General features: G+C 44.6%; 1 protein-coding gene across 11 annotated transcripts in view; it reads left to right on the top strand.

Annotated features, from left to right (window-relative positions):
• The window catches only part of MYO9A (myosin IXA), a 191262-nt gene that overhangs the window by 31697 nt on the left and 142278 nt on the right, over nucleotides 1-17287 (top strand). For all 11 annotated transcript variants that reach the window (XM_062612105.1, XM_062612104.1, XM_062612102.1 and 8 more), the window contains exon 2: nucleotides 4375-5298. In XM_062612105.1, the coding sequence (XP_062468089.1) occupies nucleotides 4456-5298 (843 nt within the window). In that variant the 5' untranslated portion in view covers nucleotides 4375-4455. The remainder of the gene's footprint in view (nucleotides 1-4374; nucleotides 5299-17287) is intronic.

Raw genomic sequence — 17287 nt, 5'->3', positions numbered from 1 at the left:
ATTGGTGACTCTCTTCACTCCAAATACGCTACTCTGAAATTTATCCAAAAGGTCTTTTTTCTGTATATGGACAATCTTGGAGTGCTGACAGTTACTTTTGCTGATTGAAGCTTATCGACTCTTTTGAAGAAGATGGTTTGAGTTGTGATTACAAATATAGTTGAAGGTGTCCCTGCTGACTGCAGGAGGGTTGGACCAGTGATGGTTGGACTTGATGATCTTAAAGGTCTTTTGAGATGGATCAACACAGATGATGAAGAGAAAATGATGTTTTGCTCCCATCAGCAAACAGTAGGAAGAGAAAAATCTGGTGAGAAGATGATAAAAAGGAGGGAGTTAAGCATTATATCTGAAGGGGGCCTTCAAGGATGCTGGAGAGGAACTCTTCATAAGGGACTGTAGTGATAGGACAATGGGTGATGGGTTCAAACTGAAACAGGACATTCAGGTTGGATCTAAGGAAGAAGCTCTTCCTTTTGAGGGTGCTGAGGCGCTGGCACAGGGTGCCCAGAGAAGCTGTGGCTGCCCCATCCCTGGCAGTGTTCAAGGCCAGGTTGGACACAGGGGCTTGGAGCAAGCTGCTCTAGTGGAAGGGGTCCCTGCCGTGGCAGGGGTTGGAACTTGATGGTCTTAAGGTCCCTTCCAACCCAAACCATTCTGTGATTCTATGATTATATAAATCATCAAAGGGACTGACATGTAAAACTGCAGTGACCACTGAGGCATTGAGCACCTACGTGAGCTTTTCTAGTAGTTCTTACAGCCACAGCTGTCACAGATGTGTCAGTAGCATCAGTTTTGATGGTGCAGGGGTGTTATTTCAGATACCAGCAGCAAGAAGCTGTTTGCTACTGCAGGAGAGAAATTTGGAGAGCCCTTGTGCTGCTATGTTCAGGTTAGGCAGTGAAGTGTGTTTGAATTGGCCAATTCTTTATCAGAGGTTTTGGGTTTATCTCTTTGAGGAATTCCTGCCCACATGGTATGTGATGTGACGTACCTGTGGATGGAGGAATCCAGGTTCTCTGGAGCAGCCGAGCCTGTTACAACTGCCTGAGGACTGGCAACAGGGAGAAGGTTTTGCTATTTTGGCAGGCCCTCATCTGGGTTATGGGGTGTTGTAATAAAACCAAATGAACTTTGCTTCCAGAATTGCCCCTTTAGCAGCCTCCACACTGACACTCATCTTTAGCTCTTCCAGATCATCTGATATTTGGCAAACTCTGTCAGTGACTTCAGGCTTTGGCTGTCACAGATTATTTATGATGGGGACTGATGCTTCCAGTGGATGATTTATTTTGGACTTTTGCCACGCGTTGCTTGTGCTGTCCCTGGAAAGGGAAATACTGAGGTTGAGCTTTCTGAATGGAAAAATAAGAAATGGCATGACCTAACCCTTCTGTTCATTACCTTTGCACAGGTAACTGGGACATCCTCCTTTGTCTGATATCCCGCCACAATAAGCCTTACTAAAAACCAGCTCCCATTTCAAAAGCACTCACTGTATGTGGTGATACATACGTTTAACTCAAAAAAGCACATTTGTTTACGTATATTAAACTGTGGCCAACTAGTAAAAGATAGCATATGATGTAAAAATAAGCCATTCTGTACCGGTTTAGTGTATGCACAAAGCCTCATTGACTGTTGTAGTTTCAGTAGCTTTTCCTGCTGTTAATTGAATTATTATTGGAATTCTTAGAATGGCCTCTCGTCTTCTTGGAACTATGAAGCTGTTTGGTTATGCAGGAGGACACAAGGCTTCGTTTGTAACCCCAGGTTTGTTTGGAGATGGTGCTTTTTGTGTTACAAGTAAAATTATGATAGTAAAATGGAGCCACATCAGTGTGCAGGGTCAATGTGAGTAACAGTCTTCATTTGAACACACAAAATGAAAAGGATCTAGAAACTATTAAGCTGTAAGTATCTTGTCTTAAAATGTCATCGGTTCTTCCTTTCACAGGCATACGTAGCCTGTGAATTTTGGCCAGAGTTTGCAATTATTTCTGACCTCTGAGGCCTGATGTATCATCTGGATTTCCATCTCCTGTGGGATCAGCATCCCAGTACTGCTGCCTTCAGCCTTGCCAAAGCCAGTACGTGAGTGAAGCGCCTGGTGGTAAAGCCAGGTCCTTTTATAACCTGCCACTTACTTGGGCACAGCATCAGGAAGACAGTGGCTTTTCTTTCCATCAGACTATATAAACGACTTCAGTGTAGCATCATTTTTAGATGTTCTCATTTAAATGTAACCCCAGAGCAACCCAAAGTGCCTTTAATTAAAATAGTATCAACTATTTGGCAACCCACAAATACTTCTTGTTTTTTCTTTTTCCTTTTTAATTTTTTTGTGTCCAAGCACACAAATATTGTTAAATTAGAAAGTCCTATAAAAGCCAGTGTAACAGCCTGCTTGCACAGTTGTCATCGGGAGAGCTTTTCTCCCTCAAATATGGTAGTGACCTAATAACACCCGTTTCAGTGCAGTGTTCTCTCCATACACTGCCTGTTTGATGCTGAGCAGAGCCAGGCTCATGTGCACCAGCCTTGGGAGACCACAAGCAATTATCTTCATTAACGTTTCTTTGACCTAACATAATACTCCAGCCATGGTTAGTGTTACTAAAAGCAAAGCCTGTGGCACACCTCCTGTGATTTATAGGGCACAAATTAACACCTCTTTGCTTTCTGACCTCGCCACATTTCTTAGTCATTAAGTGGAAGCTTCTGGCGTTTGAGTGGTTTTGGAGGCAGGGAGGACTTGGCCCATCTGTGATTGCAGTTACTGGGGCTTACAGCCTCTCCATGGGGCTCATGCCTGGCTCACAGTTCTGCTGGATTCAAGCTGTTTGGATGCAGAAGACGAAGATGTTTGTTACTGCAGCGAGTCCCTGCTGTAGAGAAGCAAGGAAAGCTTTTGGGTAGGTGTGGTGGAGCGACCTGATGCTTTAGGGAGGATTTATTGAGCTTGCACGCATTTGACAAGAGGGAGGGGGCAGAAGGGAAGGTTGGTTTGCTCAAGGTTACCAACTTAAAGTCCTGTTTGCAGTTCTCACGTGAGTCAGCAAGGCTTTGATGCACTCTGATAACTTGAATAAAAATAGCCAGCCCTCTTGTTGTAAGCTTTGAAGTAAAATCTTGAGGAATTATCTGGCTTAAGTGTGGTAGGTTCCCCCCCTCCACTCCCTCCCCTCCTTCTTGAAGAAAAGCTGATGCTGGAGTCAGACAGACAAAGAAAGCCCAACCCAGCACTTAACTGACATCATCCCTGTTGCATCTGTGCCTATAGTAAAGCTATAGGCAAGCAGTTGGAGTGCTTCCCAGTATATAATATATGTGCTGCTACCAAGCCATGTGCTGTGAATCCCTGCCAGATAAATTGCACTGTGACACATGGATTTCTTTGCTTTGAATAGCGCGTGGCTGGGGATAATGCACTTTATGAAATCCTGGAGTGAGCAGCAATGCAACATAAAACAGTGGTTTTCATTTGAGGACCTGAGAAATCTTGTAGCAAGTGAAACTAATCTCCAAATCCCTGCGTGGCTGTAGAAGAGGAGGGTGGTTGTGCTTGGAGTGACGATCTTGGATCTGGGTACTTGGGAGGAGCGCAAGGACAGGGCGATCTGATGCTGCTTCCTGACATAGGCTTCCTAACATTGAATAGCTGAAGCTCAGGAGCTCCCTGAACCTGAAGTGGGTTTTGACTTCATGTTTTGACCACTTTTGAGTGTTTTGTCAGTGCTGTCGGGGAACTCAGTTGTGAGGTCTTGGTCCCTTGGGGCAGTGCCCAAGGAAAAGCTCAACGTTAGGATATGATCACATAAAGTTCTATCAGTATTAAATGCCTCCTGCCACTTTATTCCTTCATCCTGGTTTTGAGGGCCCTCTGCATTTCTTCATAGTTAACTTTTGTCTTTATATTGAAATAACTCTGAACATCTGCAAGGGTTTTAAGTTTCTTACAACCAATTGGTGGAGAACTGAGGATCATTAACCCTGGAATTGCTTTCATTTGGGGTTCATGATGGCTGTTGTCATCTTGCACGGATGATGTTTGAGAAATTAACTGTGTTTAATTTGGTGCTGGAGATTTGTGTTCTGTGGTTTGTAAGCAGTATGAGAGAAATAGTGAGAATGTATGGGTGAGCTGGCTGGAATACTTCATATCTAATGTCAGATATGGACATCTCTGAAAAAGGTGAAATCCTGTTCTCTTTTCAGGTGTTGGTTTGGAATCCTCGTTTGCTTCCTCTAAGGCAATTGGTATTGTCACTTGTGTTGCTCCGTTGCGCCTCGTGGTGTATGTCAAGTGGTTTCCAAGGATCCCTGCTGGGATAAACCTAACCTATTTTTGTTCTCCTTTTTCTTGTTTAGTTCTGCTAACATGATGACCTGACAAGATACAGAGGACAGTCCTGACTATGCAGCGCAGGTACTGATGGGAGAGGATCCAATATGAGTGTAAATGATGTTGGAGGAAGACGACGCTTTGAGGAGAGCGAGTTCACGCTGCACATCTACCCCGGGAGCATCGCGGAGGGGACTATCTACTGCCCCATCACCGCCAGGAAAACGTCCACCGCTGCTGAGGTGATCGAGTCTCTCATCAATAAACTTCAGCTTGAGAAGACAAAATGCTACGTCCTGGCCGAGGTGAAGGAGTTTGGGGGGGAGGAATGGATCCTCAACCCCACAGACTGCCCCGTCCAGCGCATGATGCTGTGGCCTCGCATGGCCCTGGAGAATCGCATCAGCGGCGAGGATTATCGCTTCCTCCTGCGGGAGAAGAACCTGGACGGGTCCATTCACTATGGGAGCCTCCAGTCCTGGCTGAGGGTGACGGAGGAGCGCCGCAGGATGGTAGAACGTGGCTTCCTTCCCCAGCCACAGCAGAAGGACTACGATGACTTGTGCAGCCTGCCAGACCTGAACGAGAAAACGCTCCTGGAGAATCTCAGAAACCGCTTCAAGCAAGAGAAAATCTACACCTACGTAGGCAGCATCCTCATAGTTATTAATCCATTTAAGTTTCTGCCTATCTATAACCCCAAGTATGTCAAGATGTACGATAACCACCAGCTGGGCAAGCTGGAGCCCCATATTTACGCTGTGGCAGACGTGGCTTACCACGCCATGCTTCAGCGGAAGAAGAACCAGTGCATTGTGATTTCAGGAGAGAGCGGGTCAGGAAAGACACAGAGCACCAACTTTCTCATTCATCACCTCACCGCCCTCAGCCAGAAGGGATTTGCCAGTGGAGTAGAACAGATTATTCTTGGAGCTGGACCAGTGCTTGAGGTAAGATGAAATGATAGTAGCATGGAAACCCTTCAATGGTGAAAAAGTAAACCCTGAGTAATTATGATACGAGTTGAGGGTTACCTGCTCAATGGTGATACTGAAGTTACAACAGTATTAGCAGTAAAAGGAGTTGTGTTTTTGTCTATGTAATCCTATCTGCTCCATAAAAAAGCAAAATGAAATTAGAGTAAATGGCTTTTTTTTGGCAGATGGTATGTTTTCACTCAAGTGTTTTGTAGTGTTGGAATATCCTGGTGACTTTTCAGTTTGCAAATGGAAATGAAAAAAGCCTTTCTTGAGTTATTAGCCTTTCTTTTGAGTTAGTAGTCTTTCTGTAGAGTGCCCTGAAAAGAGAATCCACTGCACATAGTGGTTTGGTAGTGTTGTGTTTCTGGAGTTTCTGTGCACTCAGCTTCACTGGGGAAGAGATCAGAGGGAATTTACATGGTCAATATTTTATTTCCCAATCATGAGTACTTGATTCAATTACTTAATGAGGACTTTTCCTATGTGTGAAAGGGGTGAGGTGAGCTGTACCCTTCACTTTACAGATTGAAACTCTGAAGAGGGATACAAGCATTCATTAATTTGCCTTGAGTTTGCCCTGTAACTCTTTGCAATGGTTTCCCTTAGAACGAACGGGAGTTGTGGAGTTGTGTTTGTTAAAGCCTGTCTGCACGTGGGTGACGTGAACATCAGCTGCTGCCCTGCCATTGTTGTTCTTTGAATAAAGAGGTGGCCTGATGACTGTGTGTTCTGCTCTTTAAAAGGGTGCTTTGGCTAAAGAACAGTAAAATTCATGGGGTTTGGGAGGTTTGTTTTCTGTTTTGAGAGGGGGTTTTGTAGGCAAAGATCTGTATCTGTATCTGTATTCCATTAATGAGTCTGAGGACTTGGGTCAGTTTCAGCTACTAGCAGAGGATGGGGAATCAGAGGAAGGACTAGTGCTCATAGATGTCTCAGCCAAGGGTAAGCCAACAGCTTCATTTTGCAAAGCCAACAAGGTTGTTTTCTGTTTTCATAGCGGGTAGAATGGGCTGAACTGACTGAATGTGGAGTTAGCAAATGATTAACATCATTCAGGATGGGCTTTGCTCTGAAAAAGCAGCAAAATTGTGTAGCAAACTGAAGGTAAAGACATGAAAAAGTGACCCAATTAGGTGACTGCATGAATTCTGGAAAGCAGGTCTGAAAACTGTTGTATTCCACCTCCAATCCTGTTATTTGTACAAGACATTTGCATGCCTGTTTGGATGTTGGTCTGTTTTCTAATGTATCTTGTTGGACCGGAGTCCACTTCATAGCTCATACAATCATAAGATGAATCCCAGACTGGTCTGGGTTTGAACAGGACCTTAAAGCTCACCCAGTTCCAACCCCTGCCATGGGCAGGGACCCCTTCCACTAGAGCAGCTTGCTCCAAGCCCCTGTGTCCAACCTGGCCTTGAACACTGCCAGGGATGGGGCAGCCACAGCTTCTCTGGGCACCCTGTGGCAGCGCCTCAGCACCCTCACAGGGAAGAGCTTCTGCCTAAGATCTACTCTACATCTCTAAAATCTAGTTCTCCTAAGTAGTGTCAGAGGGAGCATCTCTGTCTAGCTTAGATGTGCAGAGGTGCAGAAGAGAGATCTCCATGAAAGAGAAGGTAGAAGGAAGTTTTGGGAATTGTATTTTTTTTTCAGTAATAGGTAAACGGTGTACTTGCTTCTTCCCAGGGCCTGTGTGTGTGCTGGGATTGGGTACAGGGAGGGATCCAGGAAGCCTCTTTGCTTTCCTTTCGCAACATCTGCAGCTGTTTTCAAGACAAAAAAGAATCTGGATCATATCTGTTGGGGTTTTTCTGCTTTTGGAGCAGCAGTTTGCATTCCTGTCCCCTGGCAGCTGCGCGGCTGCTGTTGTGCTGCTCACTGCTTCCAGCTCTCTTGGAGAAAGTGAGGCTAATCCAGATGTTCTGTTCTGCAGCACCAGCCTCAAATTTGGTCACAAATCACGCAGGCTTCAAGATAAAACGTGCAGGCTTCTGCTTTCCCTTCCCTTCCTAAAGTGTCCTAAAAGGGATGTTCGGAGGAGAGCTGTTGGAGAGGGCTGTGTTACAGCCACCTGATTGCAGAATTGACCTTTTGATTCCATGCGTTTGGGAAGTTCTTGCCAGGCACCTTCTTCAGTCCCATTTTTTCTTGTGTGTTTTTTCGCTGTGTATTTAAAATTAAATCATAAAGGATGATTGCCTTTATGGGAGCACCTCCCATACAAAGACAGGCTGAGAACGCTGGGGCTGTTCAGCCTGGAGAAGAGAAGCTGTGTGGAGACCTCAGAGCAGCTTCCAGTGTCTGAAGGGGGCTATAAGGATGCTGGAGAGGGACTCTTCATCAGGGGCTGTAGTGATAGGTCCAGGGGTGATGGGTTCAAACTGAAACAGGGGAAGTCCAGCTTAGATATAAGGGAGTTAAGTCTTTACTTATGAATTCTTTACTTTGAGGGTGCTGAGACACTGGCACAGGGTGCCCAGAGAAGCTGTGGCTGCCCCATCCCTGGCAGTGTTCAAGGCCAGGTTGGACACAGGGGCTTGGAGCAAGCTGCTCTAGTGGAAGGTGTCCCTGCCCGTGGCCGAGGGTTGGGACTGGGTGGTCTTAAAGTCCCTTCTTACCCAAACCATTCTATGATGTTCAGCTCAGGTTTCTCTTTGAGGAGGTAGCACATACCTCTTCGTGCTACAACTCCTAGTTTAGGAAATAGAGCACAGCAACTAACAGTTTACGTGGAGCTGTTAATGTCTTTCCCTTCTTGCAAAGCATCTCTGGTAGCCTGAGTGTCTGCATGGAGCCACCCGTTCCTGGGAATATATTCCCAGTCGTGCTCGCACGGTGGGAGCGGAAGTGGGGCAGAATTAAGATATGTCTTTTTCCTGCAGCTTTGCTGTTTTCCTCATTTACCTTTTCTGAATAGCCTCAACCTATTGTTTGTGGGGTTTTTTGTGTGCTGTTGCATGAGATTCCTGTGAGTTGTGTCCAAATTGCACTTGTAAGGATGGCTGTCAAGGCAAGCTGTTACTGCCATCTAAACGTGCTAGTATCAGCCAGGAGCTGCATGTAGCAGCCACAGCGGGTTGGGCTGTGTTCTGAGTCCCAGCCTGTCCTTTTAAAGTGTATTTGATGTCAGTCCTGCTGGTTTTCTTCTACCTACATTGGGATTTAATAGATGAGCCTTTTTGTAGCAGTGCTTCTTGGAATGGTAGCAATATGCCTTTTTTGCCTTTTTTGTTTTCATAGAATCTCAGCCTGGTTTGGGTTGGAAGGGACCTTAAAGCTCCTCCAGCTCCAGCCCCTGCCTCGGGCAGGGACCCCTTCCACTAGAGCAGCTTGCTCCAAGCCCCTGTGTCCAACCTGGCCTTGAGCACTGCCAGGGATGGGGCAGCCACAGCTTCTCTGGGCACCCTGTGCCAGCGCCTCAGCACCCTCACAGGGAAGAGCTTCTGCCTAAGAGCTCATCTCAGTCTCCCCTCTGGCAGGTTCAAGCCATTCCCCTTGGCCTGTCCCTACAGGCCCTTGTCCCAAGCCCCTCTCCAGTTTTGTAATTCTGAGACACTATAAAATATTTATTACTTGTCATAATTGATATTACTTAAATACTGCACTTATTTTTCTACCAACAAGGTTCCAATTGGTTTTAAAAGGTGATTTCCTTGATTTTTTTTTTCTGTATTTTCTCGTTTTCTGATGAAGCCTATCTTTCCTTACATAGGATTGCTTTCTCAGCAGAGTGTCCATAGAGCTGAGCTCTCTGCCTCTGTAGTTTCAAGAATGAGCATCTCTAATTCAGTTATTCAATGTATTTACCAGAGGAGGATTTACATGTGCTACAATTCTATTCTGTTTCCTATAGGCTTCATGCAGTACTTCAGATGAAAACTCCATTATGGCCTTGATGCTCCATCAGGGACCCAGAGTGCATGCCTTTACTCCAACAGTTGCACATGGGTTTGGATAGGCAAATAGGAGGAACTTCCTATAGGCAACTCATGCAGACCATGAAGTGTTTCAGCTTGATTTCTAATTCTAAACTCTGAGTATATTCCCTTTTCTGACTCCTACCGGGATCTGTATTAATGGGAGACAACACTTGAATAGATTCACTTTTTTTCCCCTACATGAAGCAGTATGAAGGGGAGGTAACCAAATTTCATTAAAACAGACTTAACAAAACTAGATTTATTTTATCATGCTCAGTTTCCACTGCTTTGGGTTTTAAGTGGTTGGGTTGTCACATGGCTCTAGAGGCTTTATATGTGGAAACTGGATTCCTGTGAAGGGGTGATGGGAGAGCCGTTACCTTGCTCATTGTTCACTTCTGCCCATTTTTAACTTGCAATATACACTGTTGTTACAGCTCTCCTGGGTGGCTGGGATGGGGTAGGTGTTTAATACAGCACCCGGGGGGGGGGGGGGGGTTTAGCCTCCCCAGAGCATGGAAAGCTTCCAGAGGGAGTAGCACAGAGATCATACAGATGATGCCTAATGTGGGAAGAATTTGTGCAGGCCTCCACGGCAGCCAGGACACAAAGGAGTCACAGAGCAAAGCTCATGCACCAGATGCTTTCACCAGCGCGTTCAAAATGCTCTTATTCTTCAGCTGGGGATGTTTGACAGTTCCAGGCTCTGTATCAAATAGCGTCTTGTTCATCCGCTCCTGCCATGCTGAATTATTCACTAGTTTCGCTTCAGAGTCCTCCTGCAGCGCCCAGATTGGCTGGATTGGTGGCTGAGGTGAATATTCATATTAGTTTTCATTAGTTACTATCTTCAGCAAACATTTTGTTACCCCAAAGTCCATCTTATTTTATATATGTGTTTGTATATATATAAAAATACATACATGCATATGTATGTATAAAACATATATGGGTATATATATAATGTCCGAATGAAAGAAAATGATGACTTCTGATCTATGATGGCTGCAGGGAAATAGAGGAGTTATTAAACAGGTTTGTGCAGAGCTGCCTTTCCCTCCACCCTGAAGAATTAGCAGCTATTTAGTTTCCAGGAGAGAAGTGCTAAGTAAATCCCTGCCTTTGCTGGGTGGAGCACTTGCTTGGAGGGACCATTTTATCCATTCTACACATCCAAGCGTCCCATCTTTTTCTGTCCTTCTTCACCAGCTCTTTCTGGCGCAGTTGTTTTGTCTTGCCATTTGTTCTCATTCATACCCTTCCCTTTTTCTCCTTTTCTTTAGTTTTCTTTCACTGATCTTTTTAGGGTTTTGCTTCTCCTCTACTGATCTTGATCTAAATTTTATAGATATGTAGGTATTGTGTATCTAGAGATCTGGATTTTGTAGATATCTGGATCTCGAGGTTTTATGGACCCCTAAATATCTGGATATTTAGTTTTGTAGGTATTTATCTATACAATAGAATCCTCGGTCTGACTCAAGCAGGGACCAAGGACTCATGCTTCCATGCAACCGTGGCAAACCCAGGTGAAGCTCAGAATTATGCTGACTTTAGTAATACCATTTTCTTCATCTTCACTGGCTAATTGCCCCAGTGTATCTGTAATTTGGGTTTCTATTAAGTTTTTTTGTTTTCAGCTTGACTATCAAGGTGCACATTTTATAAAGCACAAAAGAAGGGCCTCTTTCCTGGAAGCTTTTTGTTTCTATATTTACTTATATATATTTATCAAATAATATAATGATAATATAGGATTCCAATGGTTTCAACCAAAGATTGTGCTGCTGCTGTCCCACAAGGCTTCCACAAGGACTTTACATGGATAATTGATCCCTGGTGTCTGTAGTTAACATGACACTGTATTTTCCTAGTCCTGGAATGAGGAATTAATGCTCTAGTAGGGATTTTGTTTCCCCCCCCCTTCTCCCAGTCAAAACACAGACTTTGGTTTTAGGACCATTCACTTGAGACCCTTTGGACTTTCTTCATGGCTGGGGAACCCATGCTGGGTTTTACACACTGGACCAGTGGGTGGGTGCCAGACAGGTGCTGCAGCACTGTGCCCTTGGTGGGGAACAGAAGAGCCTGAGAACAAGGACAGGGCCTACACCCAGCTCTGATGGTAGCAGTTGACAAATGTTGGCTTTTGAAGGGTTTCTGCTGTCCCTGTGGCTTTTCCAGGCACCACACGAGTGCTGTTGCTGAGCATTCCTGGTGAGAGCATCTTGGTTTGCTGCCTGAGGAGCAAGCCCCTCTCTCACCTGCTCAGTGACAAGGTGACAGTGTCTTACTGAGCCCTGGGATTTGGAACCAATTGTTTCCCAAGGCAGCAAATGCCATTTCCTCAGTCTGCCCTCGAGTGTGTTCACATGAGAGGTGTCTCCTGATTTGTAGCACAGAAGTGGGTCCTGTTGTGTATTTTGTGCGGTTTGTACATTCTGTATGTGCATGTGCAGCCTGTATGTCCATAGCAAGGAGTTCAGCACCCCAAGGAGCCCTTGTGTGAAGGGAAGCAGCTGGAGCCAAGCCCACATGTGCACCTCCAGGGTGCTCCCATCTAGTCCTGCAGCAGAAGACCTCAGCTGCCTGTAACCAGGGTTTAGGTTGAATCACAGCCGTTTCGGAGCATAGAAACTGAAGTGGATTTAGTGTGAGGGGCAAGAGGTTCCCTTTGAAAACCTCCTGAGCTGACTGCAATACTGCAACCTTTCTTCCCCATATGCTTCCTATAGGAAGAGAGAAGCCAACACATTCACTGATGACCTCAAGCAGAGCGTGAGCATCAGTGTGAAGAGTGATCATCATTCAGTGAAAATGTCTAGACAGAAGAATTGCCAGGATGAGCGGTGTTGGCCACATCTCCACCTTGGAGAAGACCCTTTTCTTTGTGGTCCTGATGTCTCCCAGATACAAAGATGTGTAACTCCTGCTTTGAGCAAACAGCTTGGCCAAATTCAAGGGAAATCAGTTTAAAAAGGAAGGCAATATGGTGAAGCACATGCAGGGAGCTGCTCTAAGGTTAAACATTACACAGAAGTTCAGTTAAAGCCCAGCAGAGTGCGTGGCAGAGGGTGATGGGACAATACTGCTCCCAAACCCTCATTGTGCAAGTCTTGCTGCTCACGGCAGCAATTTGGGGGAGGCAAATAAACCCATTGTTTCCCTTGTTTGCAGAAAGGATCTGCCTGAACTGCAGCAGCCCATTGCAACTCACTTCCATTCCCTTAATGAAGATGGATGAGGGATAAATCGTGCCAGACAGTTGAGCCTTTGGCTTTGTCAGAGTGACTGGGGATTTGGACTTCATGGGCAAAGGCTGCCGTAGAGAAGATGAAAAGGACAAGCTGAGTCTGAAGAGTTACTCTTGAGTTTAAAACAGTGGAGACATTTTGCAGATCATTTATTTGAAGACATTTAAAGGATTACAAAATATATGTCCTTTTGCATCGGTATGCGCAATAAATTACTGCAGCTTCTGCTCACTGGGGTGGTTGGTGCCACACATGCATCACTGCTTGATCCCATGAAGCTTCATGCCATGGGTCACTACCACCTCTGTTTTGTAGAGAAGAGCCTTGAAGAGTGAGGTCCCGCTCCACAAGGATGGTTGCACTCAGCCAGGAGAAGGCTTCACCTCATCTTTCCTCCCGTCCCTGGGAGAACATTAGGCAGGAGAGGGTGAAGCTTCCTGAAAGGAGGTTGTAGTGAGGTGGGGATTGTTCTCCCAAGGAACAAGGGATGGGACAAGAGGAAACGGCCTCGAGCTGCCCCAGGGCAGGTTTAGATGGAGCTGAGGACCAATTCCTTCCCCAGAGGGTGCTCAGGCATTGGAACAGGCTGCCCAGGGCAGGGCTGCAGTCACCGTCCCTGCAAGTGTTCACACCCTGTGGAGATGAGGCCTCAGTGCCATGGGTTAGTGGTGGCCTTGGCAGTGCTGGGAACGGTTGGACTGGATGAGCTTAAAGGGCTTTTCCAACCTGGTTGATTCCGTGATTCCCTTGACAACTTTCAGTCATCTGGAGCTCGGACATCTCCTAAATTGGAATCAACCTCTGTCTAATAAACCTGGATGGGTTTCTGGGGGTCAGCTTGATCGCGTGGAGCTTGTGATGACTATCATAAATTATCTTTATTCCAGCCAGCACCACAAGTGCAGCAGGACACTGCTTGTTTGTTGGCCTACAGCTGCATGGCTCTCCCACATGCTGCTAACCCAGTATTCTCATAAAAATACATCTTATGGCTATGTGAAAGCTGAAGGTTTTGGTAGGTCTTAACAACATGATTGATAGAAGGAACAGTGTCTATGTGAGAACTGCTCCAGGGCTTGTCAGGCCACAGCAAAGCCATCTGGATGTGAAATGAATAGTTTAATCTCCCCTATTCTAAGAGCAGAGCATCTTTATAGTTATGTATTTCCATCTTCAGGAGTCCTGGCCCTACCACTGCCCATAAGTAAAGCCATAATGGAGGAAAAGATGATACAGTATTATTTAAAAAACAAAATGATTCAAAATATAATATAGTACAAGGCAAATCAACTTGGTTGATTAGGAAAAACATTACTTATAATCACAGAAGCAATTTATGGCAGTGACTTCCATTACAAAAGGTACCAGTGGTATAATCCACTATAGGAGATGTAGGAATCAGAGATATTGTGATTATTTCTGATTTTGGCCATTATTTAAGATATTTAACACTTTTACATTTACCAAGATGGTTAATTTCATGTGGACCAGTTCAAGTGGTAAATGCCTGGCAGTGTTCAGGGCCAGGCTGAACAGAGTCGTGGGTGACATGGTCTAGTGTGAGGCATCCCTGCCCATGGCAGGGGGTTGGAACTAGATGATGTTAAGGTCTTTTCCAACCTAAACCATTCTATGACTCTATGCTGTTATGGGGAGACCGGTAGCAGGGTCTAATGTGGTGGTTTCCCAGCAGTTCCTATGAAAACCTGTAATGACATGCTAATGCTACGCTGGAAGAATGTTGGAATTTTGAGGGGAACATAAAAGAATAATTTTTAAAAGACCTTTTCAGAGTAACAAACTGTTTAAACTGCACCATTCCCCCATTGCTGCTGTCAGGAAAGTGAGGTTTTAAAGGAGGACAGCACAGGTCTCGGATAAACGGGGATGAGGACCAAAAAATGCTGATTTCCTTAATTAAAAAAGAAGGGGGAGAGGGAAGGGAAGTTCAGCAATCTTTGGCCGTAATGCAATTAAAACATCCTATTTCTTTTTTTGCCAGAGTTTTCCAGCATTATAATATCCTCATGTTTGATAAGAGGGAATAAGAACAGAGGAACTGGATTCCTGTGCAGTGATTCTGTGCTAGGGACCCAAAGTTTCCTGATTTTCCTCAGGATCATCAGATTTATGTATGGATTTTAATCAGGAGGAAAATCCTGGGCAAGGAGCTGTGTGAGGGATGCCAAAGGAGAATGAAAGTGTGGTTAAAAATGCTCAAGTCCAAGATAAGGGCAAAGTGTTAAAACTTTAATGTGCTTTATCATGGAGGAAGTCGGGAATCTTTTGAGAAATGGCAGGTTTGGGGAACAGAGGTTTGGCTTTGGGGGCTGTATCCCAAATGTTCACTGCTCCAGCGCTTCCAAAGCAGAGCAGATCTAATCTCTCTGGACTTCGGTGAAGCATCTGACATGCTTGGGAAAGAAACAAAAAACAAAGAAGAAAAGATAAAAAAAGAAGGAAAAAAGCAGATTTAATAACGTGAAATCTTTATTTTAAACATTACTGCTTTCTCTAAATTTGGGGTATTTTAAATGCAAGCTGGTAGGTATAAGGGGTGGCACTGAGTTTATTCTATGGGAAAGGGTGGGGTTCATTGGGAGTTTTTTCCTTCTGTCTTACAGATGACACTGTGAAATGAATTAACATAGAACCACAGACTGGTTTGTGTTGGAAGGGACCTTAAAGCTCATCCAGTGCCACCCCCCTGCCACAGGCAGGGACCCCTTCCACTAGAGCAGCTTGCTCCAAGCCCCTGTGTCCAACCTGGCCTTGAACACTGCCAGGGATGGGGCAGCCACAGCTTCTCTGGGCACCCTGTGCCAGTGTTTATTATCCTTTAACTAAGAAGACCCACAAGATTGTCCCGAAGAGTAGAAAAATCCGTATTTCTTTCTGTTGTTACTCATTAAAGGGGGAATGAACTGTATCCAACAGAGCCGGGGGAAGATTTGGGGTTGCCTCCTTAAAACCCCCTTCTCTACAGGGCCTATAACCACTTCATCACAACTGAACTGTGCAAGCTTTAGGAATACATTTCCGTGGTTCACTTTAAGGCACTGAACAGTGTGCAGTTAGAACTATTGGAGTTCACGTCTCTATTGCCTTGGCTCCAGCTGCAGAACCAGTGATGCTCAGAGGAATGTATTTGAATTATTAGGCTGAACTCTGCATTTCTGGGCCAGAGTCATCTTGGTATTTGGAGGCCGCTGGGATGGAGGTAACTTTGCCAGCAGCTCGTAAATTTGAGCTGGGCTTTTTTACCTTAGTCAGGAAATTCATGTTTGAGCTTTATTTAAGCTGGGATTCACGGCGCTGTAATCCCAGCGCCCTGCCAAACCCAACCTGCCCTTTGTAATATTCTTTTTTGGCGTTTCATTGCTGTTCTTTGTTTTAGCCTTTGTGTTTTGGGTCGCTCGATTCCCTCTCCATCATGTTTGTTCCCAGAGCTGCTCATCAGGAGTGGATGAATGCACCCAATCACCCGGCAAAAAACCTCTCTGGTAATTGCAGAGGCAGCGCGGAGCGGCTGGACCCGCATGCGTGGGGAGGAGCTGACCCGCTCCAGGCTTTCCAGGGAAAAACACAGTGAGGAAATGCTTTCCGTTTCTCCAAATAGGAGCTATGGAGAAAGCATGGGGTGGCATTTTGCAAGTCCTGGGACATGATGTGTGTGTGTACATATGTGTATGCACAAATCTGCACTGCTGGTGTCGTATCAAAGTCCAAAGTAATACATATAGAAAAATATCTACTGTGATAATGTACGTAATAGAACATTAATGTATGTACACACAAATCTGCATTGCAGCTGTCCAAAGGAATACATATCTCTAACATAATCATAATCATAATAAAATGGCATATGGTGGTATTTTGCAAGGATTGGGAGACTGTGTGTATGTGTATGCACAAGCACACACAAACTGCATTGCAGTGTCATTATATATATACATATACATATTATTATATATACACATATTACTAATACATATATCGTATATTATAAATATGCATTATTTAGATATTAGTAATAATATCTAGATATCAGATAATAGTAATACAGTAATAAGCACACACACAAATCTGCATTGCAGGTGTCATATAGAAGTCCGAAATAATATATATATATAAATCTACTAGAATAATATATACAATGTAATGGAATATTATATATACATGTAAGTCTGCATTGCAGATGTAATGTAGAAGCCCAGGTAATATCTATATTATAATATCTATCTCTTATGGTACTATACATAAATATATGTGCATACCAAAAGATCTGTATTGCAGGTGTCATATAGAAGCTCCAAGTAATTAATCAAATAAAACCCCACTTTGTTTTCTGGGTTATGGTTTGACATGGAGCTTAGCATCCTTCTTGTATTAACCCTTATTTCCACTTCATTCTCAAGCTGCAGAAGAGCAGATGAGCTAACACGAGTAAACCCTTTCTGCTATGGAAAAGCACCTCTGTGATGGATGCTTAAAATAGGTCAGGGAGTAGCCAGCAATAGAAATCTGTCCAGTATTCAGTGATTGCATTGCTCATGGAAAGGTGAGGTGTCAGTTATCTCTCCTGGGTGCGAATGGCCCTGTTGAATAGCTGCAGATGCTTCTCCAGTACGCAGGTATGTCACTGGGAGCTGAAAAGGCTGTCAAAGCTAGCTTAAAATTATATGTATCAAGTCAGTTTTAAAGGCATTTAAGTGAATCCCCCAAGCCAGCAGCTGGTCAGCACTGGGCTGATGATGATGCAAAATTCCCTGTGTGGTCCTC

This window comes from Pezoporus occidentalis, unplaced genomic scaffold (genome assembly GCF_034315485.1).
Source record: "Pezoporus occidentalis ecotype Australia unplaced genomic scaffold, CSIRO_AGI_Poc_V1 ctg159, whole genome shotgun sequence".
Lineage (NCBI taxonomy): Eukaryota > Metazoa > Chordata > Aves > Psittaciformes > Psittacidae > Pezoporus > Pezoporus occidentalis.
Note: the sequence above shows the minus strand (reverse complement) of the source record. Positions and strands in the feature narration are given on the sequence as shown.